This window comes from Phyllostomus hastatus, unplaced genomic scaffold (genome assembly GCF_019186645.2).
Source record: "Phyllostomus hastatus isolate PE091 unplaced genomic scaffold, TTU_PhHast_1.1 phas_contig_545, whole genome shotgun sequence".
Taxonomy (NCBI): Eukaryota; Metazoa; Chordata; class Mammalia; order Chiroptera; family Phyllostomidae; genus Phyllostomus; species Phyllostomus hastatus.
Window position 1 is genome coordinate 82,904 of NW_025333905.1, and position 21,915 is coordinate 104,818.

At 46.1% G+C, this 21,915-nt stretch overlaps 1 protein-coding gene and 1 pseudogene across 1 annotated transcript; both read right to left on the bottom strand.

Annotated features, from left to right (window-relative positions):
- Nucleotides 1-1,237: 1,237 nt before the first annotated feature.
- On the bottom strand, nucleotides 1,238-5,747 carry LOC123824110 (annotated as a pseudogene).
- A 7,580-nt stretch (nucleotides 5,748-13,327) lies between these two features.
- Nucleotides 13,328-21,915, bottom strand: LOC123824104 (GTPase IMAP family member 7-like). Its single transcript, XM_045847215.1, has 2 exons — nucleotides 21,797-21,915; nucleotides 13,328-16,884 (listed from the first exon to the last, which is right to left on the bottom strand). The coding sequence occupies exon 2, from the start codon at nucleotides 16,842-16,844 to the stop codon at nucleotides 15,957-15,959; it is 888 nt and encodes a 295-aa protein (XP_045703171.1). The 5' UTR covers nucleotides 16,845-16,884; nucleotides 21,797-21,915; the 3' UTR covers nucleotides 13,328-15,956.

Sequence of the window (21,915 nt, forward strand, 5' to 3'; positions counted from 1 at the left end):
ATCTGGAAGGGGGAAGGGCTTATCCTACAACCCAAGAGGGAGAGACACTTCATAAATTATCCCCTTCTGCCAAACCCAAAGCAGTTGGTGTCTTTCAGGATGTGAAATCATTTCTTACTATTATGTTTACTTTTCAAAAAAGGAATGAGACCATCCTCTCTCCATTTTAGCCAGTGGTGACTGGACCTGACCTGCACTGTGGTCCCTTGGTTCATTCTCTGGGCAGACCACTGAAGTTCCCTTTGGGCGTGTGACCACTAGGACGTGCAGGTTGAACATGGAAATGTGCTTTGGGAAATCCTAGAAATTACTCAGGTTGGTGTCCCCAGGAGAGAAGGGATAGATTTCAACTAATGTTATCCATATATTAAAGGGATCTTATTTGTAACCAGGAAATCTACAAAGGTCTCAGAAACCTTGGTTACATGTAATTTCTCCAGGCACCTTATGAGGGAATCCAAGAAGAATGTGGTTGTTGATGGGCAGAGGGGTTAAAACCAAGGAGAGACCTTCTAGGGGGTAGACACGCCAAGCTCCAAAGTCGTCCTGAGCTCTTAGCAAAAAGTAAAATTCATCCCTGTGCTCCTAGAGGAAGTATTGGTGATCTTTCCTGAGGTCAAAGATTTCCCCTTTTGCACACATATGAAAGAAGAGGAAAGTTTTGTTATACTAACAGCAAGCAAACAACTTAGGGGGTGGGACAGCAGTGTGCAGACCACCCTCCCAGCAGGGAGTCATCAGGGTGCAGGGAGATGGTGGTAGGATGGAAACAGTTGGCTTCCCAAGAAAAGGAGAGAACTAGTCATTCAGCAACATGCTCGAGTTGAGGCTGGTCAAAGAGTTTCTACATGAACATCTGAATACTCCAAACGATGCTCTCTTGTCTGTTGAATCTGTCATTTGTCCCTTCTGGCATTTCACTGCTCTGAGTTCTCAGAGATCTGTTTTCAGACAGGTCTTTGTTCTTCAGTGGGCCAAGCATAAGAAAGAATTTGAGTCCCTTTGTAAAAATGTAATTCAACACATTTATGTTTATCAAGAAAGGATTCTATAAGCATCTCTATCTATAGATTACTTATCACAAAGAATTGATTTCACTAAACCACATGAGTAAAATAGCTCTTGAAGTCGTAAAGGCAAAAATAAGGAGTAGAAGCCACAGACAGAGATTATCTGCCAATCTACAAAGAATCTGGAGGAGAAAGAGTTACTAGGGATAAATAGAGCAAGCTTGACGTCACCGACTTTTGGTCTCCTCCATTCCTTTCTGTGTGTCTGAGAAAGAGTTCAGGTCACAGGGGGCATCCGTACATTCTACTGTGGAGTTTTACAGAGTGGGCATGTGTCCCTCCCCTGTGAAATCAATCAAACGTCCACCAATGGCCAACAGGGAACTTTCCCGCCCTCCCTCGTCCTGAGAGCCTGAGGGTCAGAAACAGGGAGCTCTGACTTTGGAGAATGAGTTCTGTGGGGAAGGGGCCCCTGAAATGTGCAGGAAATAGAGACAGATTTTCTTTTCTTTTTTTTTTCAAGGAGCTTGAACACATATTCAAGAATCAAGCCAGCAACCCTCAATGCTCCCATGATGATGTCAATGATCTCATGCTGAGACTCCACTTCACCCCTGGCATTTTCCTGCCTGGAAACATAGTGCTTTTCCCTTTCTGCCAACTCCCTCTCCATTTCTGCCTTTCTCTTTTCCCACTCCAGGCTATCCTCCAGGTTTCTGATTTTCTCCTCATACTCCTCTCTTATCCACTTCTTCTCCCTCTCCAGCTCAGCTCTGCACTGCTCTTATATCACTCGGATCTGCTTCTCAATCTCCTCCTCAGCCCTTTGGTACATCTCATTAGTGTAGAATCCTCACTTGTTCTCCATCACCCTGCACTGGACCAGGTCCACCAGCTGTGCCCTCTGGGCCTCCTGCTCAGCCCCTTTCGCCTTATTGTTAAATATACAGTGATGATCCCTGAACTCCTTCATCAGATCCTGATTGAATTTTGGAGCTTCCTCTTAGTAATCACAGAACTCCACCCTGTCCAAGTCCTCTTTCTGTGTAAATAGGAGAGTCATGTGTCTCCTAGCTCTGGGACCTAACATCGTCACCACCTTCTCTGCAGCCTCTTGCTCCTCTCTTGTGTACCGGCCCAGTGGGACCACCAGGAGCAGTACATGAGGCCCCGGGGATGTCAGGAGGATGCAATGAGCATTCTCCTGTTTCAGCATCTGGCACCTTGGTGTGGAAAAGACCAGGTGTGTCCACAACCACAATTTCTCTCCCATTTCAGGTGTTACTCCCTTTTGCACAGAACTTGGTGACAGATTTTGCTGCGATGCTGGAATGAAACGCTTTCTTCCCAAGGATGCTGTTTCCTGTGGCATTTTTTCCAGCTCCGGTCTTACCCACTAAGACTACTCTCAGTTGTGACTCTCTGGGATCTTGGTTTCCAAGCCCTGGGACAACAGGAAACAAAAGCCACAGTGTGACGATTGACCTCCAGCATTTCCCCTGCAGGACCCACACCCACCTGTGCCCGTCTCTGTTGCCTGCTCAGGTCCTGTCCCGTGAGTGACCCCTGCACCCACAGGAGCTCTGAGGAAGACCTGGACAGCGTGTTCCTGCTGTAGGAGTCGAGAACTGTGGGCACATCTCAGGAGTCCCTTCGGCTTCTCACTCTGACCTTTGGCAGCTTAGGAGGACGGCGCCCCAGTGAGAACTCTGAGCCACTGTAGGTGCTGTCCCTCCTAAGCCAAGGCAGGAAGTGACACAAAAGCTGACTGTGGGACGTCACAGCAGAAGATCCTCTCACCCCCACATCAGAGTCACAAGGGAGCTTTTCTTCTTCCCGTGAAGAAGCCAGGAAGGGGGCCCATTCAGGCCCTCCCTCCTTGTAGGTGAGAAGGGAACCTGAGCAGAAAGAAGGAGTGTCCCTTTACATGTCACATACACAGCCCTCCTGTCAGGGACTGTGACCCACAGAAGCACAAAACACCTTACTTAAAATTACAACTTTGTGTAGAAATCTAATGAAGTTTTCTTATTTTAAATTAACATGTTGAAGACTTACAACCAGAAAGTATTGACAATTCCCTGGAGTTGCTATAAATAAAATCCTTTGATACCTAAATAATAATAATAATAATAATAATAATAACAACAACAACGACAACTTATACAGATTAGCATCAGTAGAATTACACTTTCTTAGTCTCACTTGGCTAGGTGCACCTACCTCCTAGGAAACTTGGAGGTTAATTAATGACAGAACAGTATAGCCTACCAACTGAACGATGTTTTCAAAATAACTCCATCAGGTTAAACACCAGATCATCTGTCTAGCACTTTCCCTACTTCTGTTTAGTAGATCTCTGCTTCTCTCTTTAATGGGTCTCACAGTGGAAGCTTCCAGATTTGGTGAGCACAGCCCAGGACCAGGCAAGTCAACTGACGACCACAGCTGAGGGCCTGTTTTCCCCAGAAAGAACACCCTCCAACATGGCAGCCCTCGTGTGAGACAGAGGCCTGTGGAGGGACCCTGTACCACAGCCACCATCTCTGCTCAGGCCCATGTGGTCACACCAATGACATCAGAGACATGAGTGATAACTGCATTTCCCTTTCAGAGACACCATCACCATCACCCAGGCCCTCAGACCAAAAGTCTAGGAATCTCCCTTGATTCCTCTCTTCTCTTTGCTTTCCAGATCCAACCCACTGGCACGTTCTTTTGCCTCCATCCACAATCTGACCACTTCTCTCCATGTAGAAGACCATCATACTAGCCCAAACTACATCACCATTCATGCCTCAGCTGTCCCCTGACTGGCCTCTTTATTTCCAGTATGCCCCCTTCTGCCTATTCTGTAACTGGAATGGTATTTTAAAATATCCATCAAACAGAAGAGAGATTTGGCAGAAACCCCATCTCTGGCTTCCACAAGATCAGTAGTGATTCCCCATCTTCCACACACTCTGTGGGGAGGCTGTGACTAATCCAGGGAGTAGCCAAACCTCCCCTGAATGTGAGTTTCCCACATTTGATAACCAGCATCCTGGGATGAGAGAAGTAAGTTTCCAGAAGCTGAGAACACGGGACACAGGATGGCTACTAACAAGGGGAATGTGGGTGGGAGTTCAGATCACTGTGCCATTAGCATCACAGTGGAAGACACCACCTAGGGACACCCTGAGGGCATCAGCTGTCACCACACAGGGAGTGGGAAAATCCTGGGAGGTGAAACAAAAGGCCACCAAAGGCCAACTCCACCCTAGAGCAGTTTGCCAATGCTGAGGGCACGTGGTGATCTACATGACAGAGTGCTGTTGTGGCCACGGACTGTTCCCATCTGGGACATGTGCCTCTTTGGGGTGTGGACCTGTAGCTCCATCCAGGAATGCTGACTCTGTTTCCCATCCCTTGAATCTGAATGTTTGAGTGACTTGTTCGGGACAAGAGGACAGCAGAAGCATGATCCCAGTATGGGTCCTAAAAGTGTGGACACGCAGGGCTGGCTGTCTCCTTCTGCCCCACAGAGCCCTGCAGCTGCCTTGGGGAAGAGACGGGACTTGCCTGCTCAGTGATAAGGGACACAGGCCCACTTATGCCCATCACCCTGGCCTGCCTGAGAGCTTGCTGACTAGCAGACACATCCATGGGGCTATCCAATCCCAAATTATCCAGTTTCTGGATCTAGAGAGCATCATGCTGGATGAAATAAGTCACATGAAAAAAATACAAGAGCCATATGATTCCATTCACACGTAGGATATAAAATAGGAAGCCTCAAGTGAAAAAACAAAACAAACTCATGGACACAGACAACAATATGGTGTTTACCAGAAGGAAAGGGAGGAGGGGCAAAGGGTAACACGGTAAACAGGGTCAAATGTGTGGTGATGGGAGGAGACAAGGCTTTGGGTTGTGAGTACACCATGCAGTGCACAGATAATGGATGATAGGATCGTATACCTGAACCTTATATAGTGTTATTAACCACTCTCACCCCAATACATTTCATCTAAAAATAAAAAGATTATCCAGGTATGCACTGAACTGCCTCTTATCACCAGGTGCATGAGCGAGTCTGGTTCTGATGAGTTCAGCTGGCCCAGAACCAAGAACTGCCAACAACATGAATGAAGTTTCTAGGCCACTATATTGTGCTGTGCTTTGAAAACCACCATGAAATCAACTGATGCAGTTACTTTCTATAGACAAGGGAGTAAAAGGCGATTTATGTGAGAAATGGAGGGAGCCAACCTGTGGAATTTGTTAGTTACAGTGAGACCACCTGGAACAGGACAATACGGACTTTAAAAACTTATTTACTCTCATGTTCCTCCTTCCCAAACCTCTCTAGGGCTGAAGAGAGGGGCAGAGAAACACACAGACATGCTAGAGCCCTCCTGATGTGTGCACATGTTAGGAATTAGGAGACAAGAACCCTAATCAATCCTGGATCACTCAGGACACTGTAACCTCTCTTCCTCTGAGCAGTGATGCCACATCAGGAGGGGCCAGCGTGGAGGGTCGAGGAGAAAGAAAGAGCAGAGTCGATGAAGACAAAATGAGAAATGGGGTTGGGGGTATTTGGGTCTTGCTCAGTTGGGGACTGGCAGACAGGACAGGAGAGCCCCCACCAGGTCCCCTCCTTCAGCCTGTCCTGGGGAGCCCGGGCCCCCTCTCACCATGGCTGGTCCCGGGTTCTCTGATGCTGAAACTCGAGCTGTGCAGTGGAGCTGCCATTGTCGTGTGAGTTCCTGTGGGTAAGAAACACAACTCATTTCAGGGAAATGGAGAGTAACTGCAAACTGAACCTCCTGCAGCCAGCAGCCCCTTCCTCCTGTAGACTGGCTACTTGACTTCTCCTCCTTCCGAGCACTTCTGCTCCACTCCCCTGGTCAGTCTCCTTTTTGCTTCCTGCTCTTCCTCTGCACAGACATACAGGCTGCAGGTGCTTCCTCAGCTCGACTTCTGGGCACTGGACACCCTTTCCCTGTCCTCTCAGTAACTTCTTCCTCTGAACTACATTGGAACGTACTCTGAAGCCTGCACCCTCCCCAGAGGTCTGAACTTTCATATCCCTCTCAGCCTCTCCACTGGGCAAGTTCACTGACATCTCACACAGAAATGGTCACAGGAAACCTTTGACCTCCCTGCTCTCCAGTCAGTCCCACCTTCAGGTTATGGGGATGATCTAGTTCCTCCCCACCCCCCTTCAGAGGATGGCCTCAGCCTTCAGCCCAGGGCTCCTGCGGAGTCATGGGGTCGCCTACCACGCATCACTCCTCAGTTTTGCTCATTCATCCCATGGACTTGACCTCCAAAACAGGCAGAAGTGTCCCTGCTCCCACCTTCAGGCTGATCCAGGCCACTGGGACTGGTTTCCCAGTCACAGCCCCTGACTGATCCCCTCATCCTCAGTCTCTCTTCACCTCTACAGTCAGACACTTTGTTAGCATTCAAATTTCATTATTTTCTGCAAAGCCTCTCTCCCCAACACTGTCACTGCCCGCAGGACAGCTGCGGTGAACTTCCCTCGTTATTGGCTCTCCCAGTGTCCCCAGGGTCTCCATGGAGCACAGATCTCACTCGCAGTTTTTCATCTGCTCTCTCTACTATGGCCTGTTCAGTTGGAAGCTTTGTAACGATGGACCCTCCAGGGGAGTGTCCAGTCTTGTATTCCCTTATTATCTGGGACAAGCACATTACTGAACACAGAGTTCTTCACAACACGTTGTTAAATAAATAAATTGATCAAAACTCCCTCTGCTTGTTGATTCCCTCTGACCCTAATGTTCAGCCTACATTGTGAAAAGGGTGACCCTTTCCTTATTCATCAATGCTCAGTGTCACAGGAGCATGGTATTTCATTGTAAATACTTTCTCTCCTTGCTGCCTACACGTGTTTTGCAGTGGGGAGAGCCGTTAGAAGAACTGGGAGTGAAGGGGACCTTGCCGGGGACAGGCTGAAAATGTGAGTTGGGAAGGGCAGGCCCCTGTGATAGGAGCCGTCAAATACACACTTGAATCACAGTTAGAAAGACAGACGCTCCTTTGGAAAGAAGACTTATGTCTTCATGCCTTAAAGATAGGGAATAGAAAACCCCTTCTTGTAAACTGAGAAGAGGAATCCAGGAATTTTGCAACTCAGCTTTGGCCACAATGCATGGCAGTCAGAGCCCTGCTTCTGACCCTTCCCAGTGCTCCCCGCCCACCAGCTGCCCTCAGAGCCAATTCTGCTGGCTCACCCAGCTCTGCTCCCAGAAAGCTTCAAGTTTATTTACAGTGTCTGTTAAGTGGTGAAAGGAATCATTTATGTGTACAAATGCCCTGTGAGCAGCAAACCAGTATGAGGTGTGAATTTGCAGGACTCAGTCCTTACAGCAGATCACAGCCCAAATTCAGTCAGCAGAGGCAGGAAACAGGAAGCAAGGAGAAATCTACATTGAGAGCAAGTTTGCAGGGAGGTTTCACAGGGATCCCCGGCAAGGGGATTCCGATGCTCCACATCCCACATTTTGCTGCCGCTCCCCCCAGCACACACAGGATCACCCATGTTGCTCTACCTGGAAGACCTGGGTCCTGCCCTGGTATGTGACTTTGAAGCAGTGCTAAGTGAGGACACTGAGGACCAAGAGGAGGAGAGAGCCTGTGAGGGGAGGAGCTGTCCACACTGGCTGAGTTAAGACTCCTCTGCCCAGAAAGACTGTCATATTGGATTTCTGGCCAGGTCTTCAGTGGGAATCACGGGAGAGGCAACCACTCATTAATGTTTCTCTCCCTCTCTTTGCCCTCCCTTCCCCTCTAAAAATGAATGAATATAATCATTTTAATATTTTTTTAAACTGGAGAAGTGCCCTGGCTGGAGCAGCTCAGTTAGTTGGAACGTTGCACCATTCACCAAAAGTTTGCAGGTTCAGTCCTGGTCAGGACACCTTCCTGGATTGCCGGTTCCACTTCTGGTCAGGGAAGCAAACAATTGCTGCTTCTCTCACATGGATGTTTCCCTCTATCTCACTTTCTCTCTCTCTTCCTCTCCCTCTACAAAAATCAATACAAACATAACCTTGGGTGAAGATTACATAAGTAAGTAAGTAAATAAATAAATAAATACATACATACAAAGACTGATAAAGAGTTTACCACACATGAAAAAGCTAACGGAGTTCTTTGCCATGAACCCAGAGTTACAAGATATCTTAAAGGGATTTACTTAAGAAAAAACAATCAAAGAAAGGAAGAGTACAAATATTGAAATGGCAATAAACAAGTAATCATCAATAACCAATGCTCCAATTACAATTTAAATGTAAATGGATTAAATGCTCCAATCTAAAGTCATGGGGCAGCTGAATGGACAAGAAAACCCGACCCATGTACACTCTGTCTACAGGAGGCCCACCTCAGGACAGACCACACAAAGAGATTAAAAGTGAAGGGATGAAAGACAGTATTTCATGCAAATGAACGAAAGCAATAGAACCATTAACAACAGGCAAAGGCATCTGTCTGAATTCGAGAACATATTTACAAATCACAGAGCTGAAAGATGCAAATATCCAAACTATACAAAGCATTCATATAACTCCATTGCAAAAAATCAAGCAATTCAATTGAGTGAATTTGCCAAAGTTTTCAATAGATGTTAAAAAAAAGACATAGGGACAACTAAGAGGTACAGGAAAAGATGCTCAGCTTCACTACCCATCAGGGAAATGCAAATCAACACCACAGAGAGAAGTCACTTCACACCTGTTAGAATGGCTGTTATCAAAAAGACAGAAATAACAAACGTTGCTGAGGGTGTGGAGAAAAGAGAACCCTTGTGCACTGTTAGTGGGAATGTAAACTGGTGAGCTGCTGTGGAAAACAGTATGGAGGGGCCTCAAATGTTACAAACAGCTGCCCTGGCCAGCGCGGCTGGTTTGGATGGAGCGACATCCTGCAGAGGAAGGACTGTGGGTTCCACCCGCAGTCGGGGCACCTGTGGTAGGCGGGCGATCAATGCTTCTCTCTTTTATTCATGTTTCTCTCTCCCCCTTGTTCTAAGAGCAAGGAAAACAAATGTCTGCAGGTGAGGGTCAAAAAAAATAAAGATAGAATTACCACGTGATCCAGCATTTCCACTACTGGATCTTAGCTGCATAAAACAAACAACACTTTGCAGCATTATTCACAATAGATAAGACGGGGAGCAACAGAGGAATCCGTACGTGGACGAACGGATAGGGAAACGGTGATGTATGTGGAACAGTGCTCAGTTATAAAACACCCCAGACCTTGCCATTTGCAACACCATACATGGAACTCAAGGGCATTTGCTAAGTGACAGTAAATAAGGCAGAGAAACACAAATATCGTATGATCTCCTTTGTGGGATCGAAAGCAAATGAAGAAACAAAAAAACGAGCTCAGAGACCCTGAGAGTGGACTGGTGGTTCCCAGAGGCGAGCAGCAAGAGGAGTGGTTGCCTGGGATCAAAGGTAAAAGTAAAAATGAATTAAAAATAAAACAAACTGAGTGCACACTGTCACATGATAACACATATACAAGGCAATGGGAAGTACTAGAACTTGTTAGAAATGAGTTTACAGAATTGGTTATTAAACCTGCTATAAAGAAGTAATGAGTTTTTTTATGTAAACTAGAATGTAATAAATATGGGAATGGCAGGTATTTAGGTACCACTGGGTGTGACCAGGAGACTCAGTGGTGGGAGACCAATGGTAAAACAGGCTGCAGGTTGTCACACGGGCTCGTGTCAGTGCCTTTTACATGTGAGTTTGTACCTGTTCCTGTCTAGAGACAGAGTCCATGTATGCACAGTTGTTCATAATTCCCACCCAAGGGCATTTCATTGATTTTAGAGAGAGAGGACGGGGTGTGGTGGAGAGACAGAGAGAGAGAGGGAGAGAGAAATCACTGTGAGAGAGAGACTCTGCTGGTCACCTCCCACATGCTGCAGAACCAGAAATGGACCCACAACCCTCTGGGGCACAGGATGGCCCTCCAACCAACTGAGCTACCCAGCCCCGGTTGTTGTTCTTTTGTCTCAGTTTATTGATTGAGGGAGAGAGGGAGAGAGGCAGAGACAAAGACAGAGAAACATCAATTGAGTGTTCCATTTACTTATACATTTCCTATGTTACCTGACCAGAGGTAGAAACTGCAGCTCAGCGCACAGGGAACATGCTCCAGCCAGCTGAGCTCCTAAGGCTATTTCTGCACCTCTCCAAGCTCAAAGCCTCAGAGGCTTTGCAGTTGTGGTCTCAACAATTTTCAACCTTGCAAACATTTCCTCTTTTTTCACAATTTGACATCTTTTCCAACACAAGTCTCACCTTCTCATGCACATAAACAGGTCTGCACCACTGCAGTGGAAATAACATGGTGAAGAGACCACAAACCTATCTTCACACCCATCACACCCCAGCCCCAGGAAGCCTAGGGTCGACCACCACTCTCAGCCCATCTCTCAGGGTCTTCTCCCAGACGTAGGAGTCTGAGCCTCGACAATGAGAGGTCTCAACCCATCTCTGGAAGGCAGACAGAGATGAGGATGAACTGGGGAGACTGTCCAGACACCCCATCCCAGAGTGGCTGAGGCTGAGGTGGCCACAGGGGCTGACCTGAGAGCCCCAGGTGAAGTCAGGGACAGCCTACAGGCCAACCCCCACTCCTGACATTCAGGAAGCTGCTGTAAGGCTTTGTTCTCAAACAGGAAAAAACACCCAGGGAAAGCAGATGTCTGAAACAGACACGGATGGGACGCAGATAACAGAACAATTACCCCTATCAGAGCCAAGAACTCAGGAAACCTATGGGAAGAAACCTAACCAAACAAACAAAAAATAAACTTTCCCATCAGGTATCGAGGTTATTAACCATTCCTCTGAAGTCAACTAAAAATAGTGGAAAATATTACCTATATTTTCTTAAAAGGATGCAAGAACTGTGAAGAAAAGGAATTTGCTCAGACGTGGAGCCCAGGGAAGAGGAAACCCAGACCTGTAAGTGAAGGACAGCAGCCCTTGGCCACTCTGAGGATATTCACCAACTGGGAGAACTTCAACTGTGCATCCCCAAACCCACTGACATGGGAGCCAAAGGCAAGGGCGGATTCAACAGGGGTCTCACAGGGAACTCTGACCATAACCCCCAAAGGGCTAGCCCCTCAAAAATGTCAGTGAGCAGTACCTGGTGAGTGCAGGGAGTGTTAGGAAAGAAAAGGCCAGGATGCACTGCAAACAGGCAGAAGATGCTTGTGGAGAGAAAACAGAAGGGAAGACCACAGAGGACATCTTTAAAGCTGCGGCGGTGGAGCTGAGGAAACACACCAACCCAAAATTCAGACCATCCAGCAAATCCCAAAGACAATCAGGAAGAAGGAATTCACACTTTGACACAGAAGATGAAGCTGTAGGACATCAAAGCAAAGAGAATTCCTCAAAGGAGCCAGAAAGACAGACCCATGACCTTCCAGGACGAGATGCTGGAACTGCACTGACCCCTGCCCAGTAACAGAGCAGCCAGAAACAGTGCCAGCAGACCTGCAATGAGCTCAGAGAAGATGACAGCTGACTCAGAACTCCACACTCAGGGAGACAGCTGTCAGGAGTCAGGGCAACACACGTGCATTTCAGACAAGGAAGGGGAGCGCTCCTGCCCCCAGCACGACCTCACTGGAGGGATTTCTACAGAGTGTGCTGGACACGAGTGGAAAAGCAATCCCATCAGTGACTCAGAAGGGGAAAACAAAGACTAAGTTAAACTGGCAGGAACAGTGACAAAATAATAGAAACAGCCTCTAGATTCTAAAAGGAAAAAAAATTAACAAAATACACAGTAAATATTTAGATTGGGATGGAGGGTGGGAAATGGAATTAAAATGTCCAAGGTAATTTGTTGCACAAAAGGAAGAGAAAAGGATAGATTCACTTCAGACTTTGATCCGTTATCAGTATGTGTTATATTCACTGGGTAGGTACTAAAAAGTGAGGAAAAGTGTGTATAACCTCCAAACTACTATGGATAAACATAGATTGTAAAAAAAGTCCCAAATAATTAGAATTCAACAAGAGCGAATAAAAATGAATTTTGGAACAGGTTGGACAAGTAGAAGGCAAGAAATAAAAAATTCATATGTGCATAATAGATTGGAAATTATAATTATGAGACATGAGCCAAAGGATTCAGTTAAAAAACACACATACACACACATTTTTTTCAGTGGATTGAAAAAGAAATTTGAATCTAAAACATATAACCAGACAAAGTTTGAGAACAGAAGTTTACACAAATATAGCAATCTAATTCCAAACCAACAAGAACAAAGTACCCAACAAACTGGCTTTCCATTCAGTTTGTATGACAGCATGTTATGTGCCAGGCACTGTTCTAGACACTTGGATATATCAGCAAATAATCAAAGGTAAACATTCATGGTTTGGATCGTCCAGTGTTCTTCGAAGGGACAGAAAATAAACAATAAGGAATAAACGTGTAGAATATAAAATATATAACACATTCATCTGTGTTAGAAGAACAACAGTGAGTATAGTAAGATGGGTGAGGAGTGCAGGAGGCAGGTGGGACCTCAGCAGTCTGGTGGGGGCACAGCCACAGAGCCCTGCGCACCGGGTCAGACACGGCTTTGCATTTCCACCTGCTGCACATGGAGTCCTCACTTTGTAAGGGGAGTGATTCAATCACAGAGAAAATGGGCAAACCTGCACTTAGGGTGACAGGTGCAACACACATTTCTCAGTCCTCACTAGAGCAGGAAAGTAAAGCAAAAAGGACACAGAAGACTGAAGCAACCAGTTTCATGGACTTGATGTCATGCACATGTGTAGACACTTCCTCAAATTCAGTCCCTTGTTTTCAAACAGATGGGGAACACTGACCAACACTGGTCTCAAGGAAAGCTTTGAAACTGTATAGTATTGAACTAACATAGGGCACATTTCCTGACCTCAACGTAATTAAAAGGTAAATAATAAAATACCATATGTTTGTCAATTGGAGGACATAGTTCTATTTTTATGTATTGATTTATGGCCTCTGCCATCACAGTTGTCCCAATTTTCCCCTCCTCCCATGCCCACACTCCCTCAGGCAATGCCTGGGTCAAATAACCCATGGATCAAATCAGACCCAGTAATCAAAATTGAGAAATGTTTAAAGCAAGAGCATAAGTGAATACTGAATTTTAAAGCTTATGAGATGCAGCTTAAACAGTATTTATACATCAAATTTTAGCTATTAGTGTATTTTTTAGAAACAAGTAAATTTACAGTATACAAAATCAGTGTACAAAAAATTTATTGTGTTCCTACAAACCAACAATGAAATTTCAGAAAAAAATATTTTAAAACACCAATTCCTTTTGCTATTGCAGAAACAGTATAGAACACCTAGGAATAAACATCAAAAGCATGTGAGGGACTTATACACTGAAAACTACAAGTCATTACTAAGTGAAATTGAAGAGGACACAAAGAAATGAAAAAAATTAAGGAGAATTTTGGAACATAAAGATACTTCTAAAGATACTTCTGAGAACAGTTGCTTTAGGCACCCCATTTTTCACCTTTGTCTCTAACCACAGACAAGACTGCTCCTTTATCAGCACACATTGGCAATTCACCTCCTGGGAGTAAGTCTGACACCAGCCCTCATATGGAGCCTGGAGAGACAGCCGTAGATCACTGTCCATGGGGAGGTGGCAGTTTAATGAGCCTGGGAACCTACTTACAAGGCTGGTCGTGGGTGGTCCCCAAGACAAATATTTGGTGCACCTGCCTGCCAGGTCTGAAGAGTGTATACAGACCCCTCAGCTGCTGTGACAACACTGGAAGGGACCCAGTGAGCTGAACACACATTCCAAGGATGGGCTGGCATGGGTGGGGAAGCCTAGGTCCAGCTTTTAGGCCAAGTAGAGGTCACGTCCTCCCTATGACCTCCCCAGAGTAACAGACACACTGGGGTTCACAGCTCCCAGTGTGGAGTTCCTGTGTTCAGCCACAGGAACACGAGAATGGAAGAAAAAGTTTCCTATAAGAGGTGGGTACAGGGTATTCAAGAGACAAGAGACACTGTTAGTAAGAGTAAGAAACGACACCCTAACCCTAAGGGGGTGAAAGAGAGCTGGAATCCAGAAAGGGGGATTCGGTACAGGAGGTGTGACATTCAGCTTCAGGTTGCAGCAGGTCAGAGATGACCTTGCAGGGACAGAGGGAGGAGAACAAATACCCCGGCCTCACTTTTCTACCCGGAAGAGGCCTCTTGCTCGGACTTCCCACTGGCAGGAGCCCAGCAAGACTCAGAGACCCAGGGAGCCCGCTGACGTGGACAGACAGGACGGGGGCCTCAGGTCAGGGCCCCTCTCACTCAGCGCTGTTCTCGCCACATGTCACAGCAGTGCAGTGTCTGCAGACCAGCTGTAAGCAGGACGCGCTTGGCAGGAGCCCCCCCAGGTAAGTGCAGCCAACTGCAAAGAGGAAGCCGATGTGGCACTGACCAGTGAGCGCACGTGAGCACTGGCTCCGCCTCCCTTCCCAGAGAGTGAACTTTGGATATGAATCCCTGCATGTTCTTCACTGGCTGCAAGTAAATAAATCTACCTTGTGAGAACCATGTCTTGTCCTTGAGCAGAGCACCCCAAGGGCGAACCCCTTGAGTTCATTAACAATGTGACCCACGTAGGTCAGCCTCCTGGGGCACAGAGCTAGGGTGAGGGGGGCAAAGTGTGGATCTACAGAGGCAAAGGAAAACTATTTGCCCCAGAAGATATATTTAAGGTACAGTGAGGGACATTATACATGAGGATGGTACCTCATGTAGGAAACAAGAAAAGAAAGAAAAACAAGAAGGATTTAGCACCTCCTGGACCTCTGTGGACCACAGACCATCGTGCTGGAGAGACCTGCTGCTTCACTGACCGCCGGGTCATAGACATGGACGAAAAAAATGTGCATCACGAGAGGGCTAACATGTGGCATGTGCAGAATTTTTTATTTGATTTTCCTAAATTGAGTTTTTGACCTCTATATAATGTATTATGGCCTGATTATGCCCATTTTGTCACTTCTTTTTTTTTAAGATTTTATTTATTTATTTATTTTTATAGAGAAGGGAAGGCACAGAAAAAGAGAGCAGGGACAAACATCAATGTGTGGTTGCCTCTCCAGAGCCCCATACTGGGGACCTGGCCTGCAACCCATGCATGTGCCCTGACTGGGAATCAAACTGGGGACTCTTTGGTTCGCAGCCCACACTCAATCCACAGAGCCACACCAGCCAGGGCCCATTTTGTCACTTCCTAAATGCATTGGCACTGTGGGGATGGGTGGGGATGAGCTGGGAGGATGCTCTGGGGAGCTGTTGCTGCACAACAGACCAGCCCAAAGCTTAGTGGTTTGAAACAGCATCATTCATTTTTCTCATGAATCTGCAAACTGGGCGGGACATGGTGGGGATGGCCCAGCTTTGCTCTCTGCAGCTTCCCCTGAGGCGGCTCCAATGGTAACTAGAGAGCCCACCGCCCTGTGGCCACACTTGCACAGCTGGCACGTGGTCTCACTGGGAGATGAAGAGCAGGCAGAAGACAGAGCCTGGATTCCAGTCCTCTTCCTGAGGCCTCTCAATGGGCAACGTGGGCTTCTCACAGCACGGGGGCCACGTTCTGAGGGCAGGTACCCCAGAGAGCAAGGCAACACTGTCCCCGTCTAACTTTAGAAGTCAGACCAGCCACTACTCATCAAAGCAGTCACAGAGTCCATGGAATTTCAAGGAGGGGACACAGTCCCCATCACCCAACAGAAAGAGCAACAGCGCAGAGTACAAGAAGCAGAGCTGGGGTAGCGGATATCGTTATAGCCTTCTTTGGAAAATACAATCTACCACATTGACAAATCACAGTAAATTAAAAAAAAATAAAATGAATTTGCATTATTTCCAAAACTGATGCCACACAATTGAAAGCACACTCCAAATCCGATTGAAAACAGCTACAAATGTGTTTTTTTCAGCTTCTTTCTTGGCATTTTCAATTTGTTGAACATGTTGCTCATTTAGGACTTTCATTTGTTTCTCCTTTTCTTGCTTTGTTATTTCATTCTTAGCAAATTTCTCTTCCAGTTCTTTTTTATTTTCTGAATAAGTATCAGAGATTTTCTCCAAGGCCTTTTCCAGACGTCTCTGCTTTTCTGCTGTGTCCTCATACATGGAATCAGAAAAGTGAGCCCCTCCGTTCTCCTGCACCATTGCCTCGATCAGCTCCACCAGCTCCTGCACTTGGGCTTCCTTCTCAGCCTCGTCTGCATTTCTGTTGTTGTTGAAGGCACAGTAGCGTAACCCACACTCCTGGATGATGGTTTTTAGGCATTTGTCTGACTTTGCTATAAACAAACTGAGCTCTTGACCTTGTAATTCATCTTTGCGAGTGAACAAGACCATCATGTGCTTCACGGCTAGCTTCCCAAAGATGGCTTTAATCAGTTCAACTGTGTTGTGCTCCTCCTCTGTGAAGCGGTCCAGCCGTACAACCAGGATGATGGCGTGAGGCCAAGGGCTGGAGAAGAGGACACATTTAGCAATTTCCTCACAGGTGGTCTCCAGTGTCTCCTTGGTGTCAAAGAGCCCTGGGGTGTCCACCACGAGAAGCTTCCTCCCCTCCAAGGCCCTCTCTTCTCTCTGACAGCTCTTGGTAACAGACCCGGAAGCAATTCTAGAATCAAATGCTCTTTTCCCGAGAATGGTGTTTCCTGTCGCACTTTTCCCACTTCCGGTTCTTCCCACCAGAACAATCCGCAAAGTGTTGTCCTGAAGGCCGGCCATGCTGGTTCAAGAGGTTCTGGGTGCAGGTTCCTGCAAGACCCTGAGGAAGGGGAAGGAGAGAGGGAGGGGTCAGCTTAGGTAAGTGAGGACCATTCCGAGCCCTTGTTTCCTCCCTGAAACTTTGTACTAGTCTATTATTTACATTGAACCCAGTACCAAGAGAGAGATAATACAGTTCAATTACTACAGAAGAAATAACAGTTTCCAACAGAAGAGCACCAGGGCCAGTCCCCTCCCAGGGGAGCGCACCTGCACCTTATAGCTCTGCTCTCTCAGTGCTCCCTGAGCTGTCCCTGATCACACACAAAAGAAGGGAAAGTTTCAGTCCTTTCTGAGAATAAAATATAATATTGACCCCAAAGGCTAACCAAGATTTCACCAATAAATAAAGCCACAGATGTGTCTCATTTGGAAATAGTAATACAAAAATCCCAAAAAAAGTACTGGACACTAAAAAGAGTAATACACCATGTTTAAATATGACTTATTTCAGAAAAGCTAGGATGGTTCAACATGAAAAAATCGATTGTTTCAACACATCCCATTAATACATGAAGGAGAAACTAACTAGATGCAAAAAACAATTGACTCAATTCAACACCGACTCATGTTTAAGACACATCATGAAGTTGCAACTAATAGGTACTCCTCTAAAGTTAAAATAATGAATTATAAAGTTCATTTGGACCAAAAAAGAACATTATTCAGCACCGACGAGAAAAAGAATGAGGGAGGACCAGCTCTACCAGGAGTCAACACACAGTTTCTATAATTACAGCCTCAAGGAGTTGGTGCACGAACAGAGGGAACAGGGAAACTGAAATAGATAATTCAGAAACAGACCAAATTAATCATACTGTATTCATTTATAATACAGTTAATTAGATGTTACCATAGATTCGATAAGGCCACATCTCACATCAATGAGGAGAAAGGTGGACGAATAAAGTGACGTGGGGGCGACTGTGAAACTGTACAGAAAAGGAGAAAACTGCCCCCACTGCCTCAAGCCATTCAGAGTTCAAACACCTCACAGGTTTAAATAGAAAACTAACCCATAGAAATAACAGAAAAAGCCTCAGCAAATTCTTTGTAACCTGGGGGTAGGGAAAATATTTCTAAGGTTTGACACAGAGTAAGGAAAAGGACTAATAAGTTTGATTACATAAAACTCTCACAGATAATGTGAGACAAAGAAAACACCAGAGACAAATTAAAGCAAAAATTGTCAAACTAGGGAAAAAAGCATTTTCCAAACGTAAATCAAAGTGGGTGAATTTCCTATTACACAAACAAAATTAAAAGCTACAGAAACAAATAACCAACAACTTGATGGAAAATGGATCAAAAGATAGAAGTAAACCTTCAGGAAAAACAGTTTAAATGTGTCTTGAATATATCAAAAGACAATAACATACACTCATAATAGACAAAAATAAATCAAAACACAAAAAAAATATAACTTAATAAAATAATTTTAAATGACACCTCTATTTCTGAGGTGAGATACTGTTTGTCACCTCCAGGTCTGGCAGAACTCCAGACTGTGCTGAGAATCAGCCAGAGAGGGCGGGGGCAGCAGGTCCTCCCCTGCACGGCTGGTGAGCAGGGAACCACAGTCCAACCCCGCAGAGTAGAAGCCAGCAATACCTTGTAGAGTCCACGGGCATCTTCCCTCCTATTACCAATCCCCAATTTCAGCTTATGTCCCTGAACTTTGCTGACAAAACTTACAGCAAAAGTCATACATAAGGCTCTTTTTTGCATCATTACTTTCAGCAGCAAAAAACAAAACCCAATCAACTGACCATCAGTAGACAACAGGTTGAATGAACTAAGGTGTGTTCACTCCAGAAAGGACTGGCCGGCTGTGAAAAGGACTGAGAAGTGTCTCCCTGCACCAGAACAGGGAGACCGCCAGGGTGTCTACCACCAGGGGAAGGAAATAATGTGGAGTTCACCTACCATCTCTCCAGTAAGGGGGATGTGAACACCATCTATGAACTGTAACAGGTACACTATTCACATATATGAAAAGACACCAGCAGGATAATCTGAAAACTAAACTGACACAGAAGTTCCCTGTGCAGGGATGGGAGAGACAGGGTGGGGGGACAGGGACAGGGGCTCGAAGTCGGGTGTCCTGGGTGCACATAGATTCCATAGGTTTGATCTTGAAACCAGGTAGGGAGTTTACCTACTTATACAACAAAAATTGTGTTTTAAAATATTAAAATTAAGAGCGAATGAGACAAATAAATTCTATTGTATTTTGCATAAGCAGCTGGTCCAGCAGACTTGGAAATGCAGTCATTTCATCATCCATCCCCACTGAGATGTGTCTATATAACAACAACAAAAAATCCAAAACCTGAAAAAATATATCCAATCATTTTCACAAATCCTCACCTTAAAATCCTCACCTGGGTGTCTGTGTGTAGTGTGAAGCCCATTGGAAAGGCACAGAGACGGGAATGAGCCCGGTGACAATGGGCCCCTTCAGCACCCAGCTCTGGCCTTCAGAGGCCATTTCCCACCACAGGTCAGGGCTCTGAGGAGAAAGCACCGATTCCAGGGCCGGGCCGGACACGTGTGCGAGGGGCCCACAGGCCCTCGTCAGCCAGAGAGCCTGGGTGTGCTCACCACTCACTAGCATCTCATCACAGGGACTGGGGGGCCACTGCAGGGTCACAGGGACTAAGAATCTAACAGGACTCGGATAGGAAAATTTGAGCACTGATAATAATTCCAGTGAATGGAAAGGCATCAGATATGTTGAAATCCATGGGGTCATAGCAATGCCTTCTGAAACATGGCCTTCTATCCCTCGGGCATCTGCTAGAAAGCATCTCCCTGCTCTGCACATGGACACTCAAAGGGGAAGAGTCAGGCGTTCATCTGTGTCTCTCACACACCTGCTCCTCGAGGAGATGAGAGAGCTTGAGGGGAGCTTTCTTTTCCCAGGATTATTCCACCCAATACAGGAGGAAGGGGTGACAGCATTTGAGTGTCATCACTTGTGACCCTTAATGAGACTAAGGCAGCCATTAGTGTCGGTTAGTGTCACAGACAGACTGACAACCAGACGTCATGTGCCTTCTGACGGGAGTTCACTGCTGCACCTGTGAAGTGTTCCCACCTGAAATCAGTCCACCTTGAACCTGACCAGGCCTCTCCTTAGACAGAAATTCACACGGACGCTGGAACGGGAGGAGCAGGTGAGCTGACACGATTGATGGAACCGAGAGAACACACACTGCCCAACTCTACTGGACAGGAGACCCCCCTTTCTTGCCCAGAGTAGTCTCCCAGAAAGCAACAGGGAAGGTGGAAACCAACATATTAATTTAAATTTAAGAGACATCAAACAATTGTGATTTATGGATCTTATTTGGATCCAACTTCAATTTTTAAAATTATGAGAAAAGCAGAAAAATCTGAATGCAACTGGTAACTTTTATAAAAACAATTCTAACCCTGGATGGTATAGCTCAGTGGATTGAGCGTGGGCTGCAAACCAAAGTGTCGCAGGTTCGATTCCCAGTCAGGGCACATGCCTGGGTTGCAGGCCATCACCTCCAGCAACCACACATTGATGTTTCTCTCTCTCGCTCTTTCTCCCTCCCTTCCCTCTCTAAAAAATAAATAAATAAAATCTTAAAAAAATACAAACCCATTAAAAAAAAAACAATTCTACTTGCTTTTTAAAGTCTGATGATGGCAATAATTTTCAGTGGTTTCAAATATTTATTGATAAACTGAAACAGTGTCCAATATCTGCCTCCAAATAATTCCAGGTGGGGAGGGAGTACTGAGTTTACAAATGAAGCAGATTGGCATCAATTGATAATCGGTGAAGCTTGGTCTAGGTCCATGGAAGTTCTTTGTATTACTCTCTTTACCTTGGGATAAGTTAAAATTTTTCCACAATAAAAAATTTAACCTGAGTGTAGTATAACCACTACTGAATACTCTATACCAAGCACCCTGATAAATATTTTTACATCATCTCATTTACTCCCCAAAAATAGCCTGTGAGGAAGCTCCTTTTATTATTCTCACATTTTAAATCTTCATCCAAGGATATGTTTATTGATTTTAGAGAGAAAAAAAGGAAGAGAGAGAGAAACAACCATGTGTGAGAAAAACATCAATTGCTTGCTTCCCACACAAGCCCCAACTGGAGATTGAACCCACAACCTAATTGTGCACCCTGACCAGGGTGAAACCCACAAATTTTGGCTTATGGGACAAAATTCCAACCAACGGAGCCACCCAGCCAGGGTTATTATGCTAACTTTTAAGATAAGGGCATTGATGTGGTTGAAAATGCTGAGACACTTGCCCAAGGGCACAGAGCTCACAGCTACTGGGCAGAGCAAGGACCCAACTGAAAGTCCATTTTACTCCCGCCTTCCCTCCTGACCACGGCCCACAGTCCTCTGCCCAGGTCCTCCTCAGCCCCTGACTCTGAAACCTCACCAGTCAGAGCTGAACAAGGAGTGGATGGGTTGGATTTTCCACTCTCTCCCAGAGGGAGAACTGCACTCCCTGGGATCCTGATCTTGGCAATGGACAGAGGCACTTGGACAGCCTGGTCTCTACATGGCCGTCAGCTCTGACCACCTGCCCTGGGGACACCAGTTTCCCATCAAGGGAGGAGGAAGCCTCAGCAGCAGCATCAGTGTCTGCTGCACCAGCAAACGCAGGAAGCGCCCCCATCAGCACACTCGAGTCCTGTCAGTATAAGACACAGAACATCGTGCTCGTAACGCAGCCCCTACTGTCCTCCCCTTCCTACCCCCCAGCACTACCTTCTGACAGCACACTCCTCTGACTGTGGGGCTGGAACCGTCCCTGGTTCCTCCTTGGACCACAGCCACCCCCTGCACCTGCCCTGGCCTCACTGCCCTCCCAGTCCTATGGCTCAGTTGGGTCTCAGCCAGGCTCACCTTCCCTTCAACCCACTGAAGAGTTCCTGGGTTTTCTCCAACGAAGCTCTTTCAGCTGCTGCTTGTGCTTTAACTGTGAGGAGAGAGTGTGCACCCCTGAAAGCACTGATCCAGGAAGC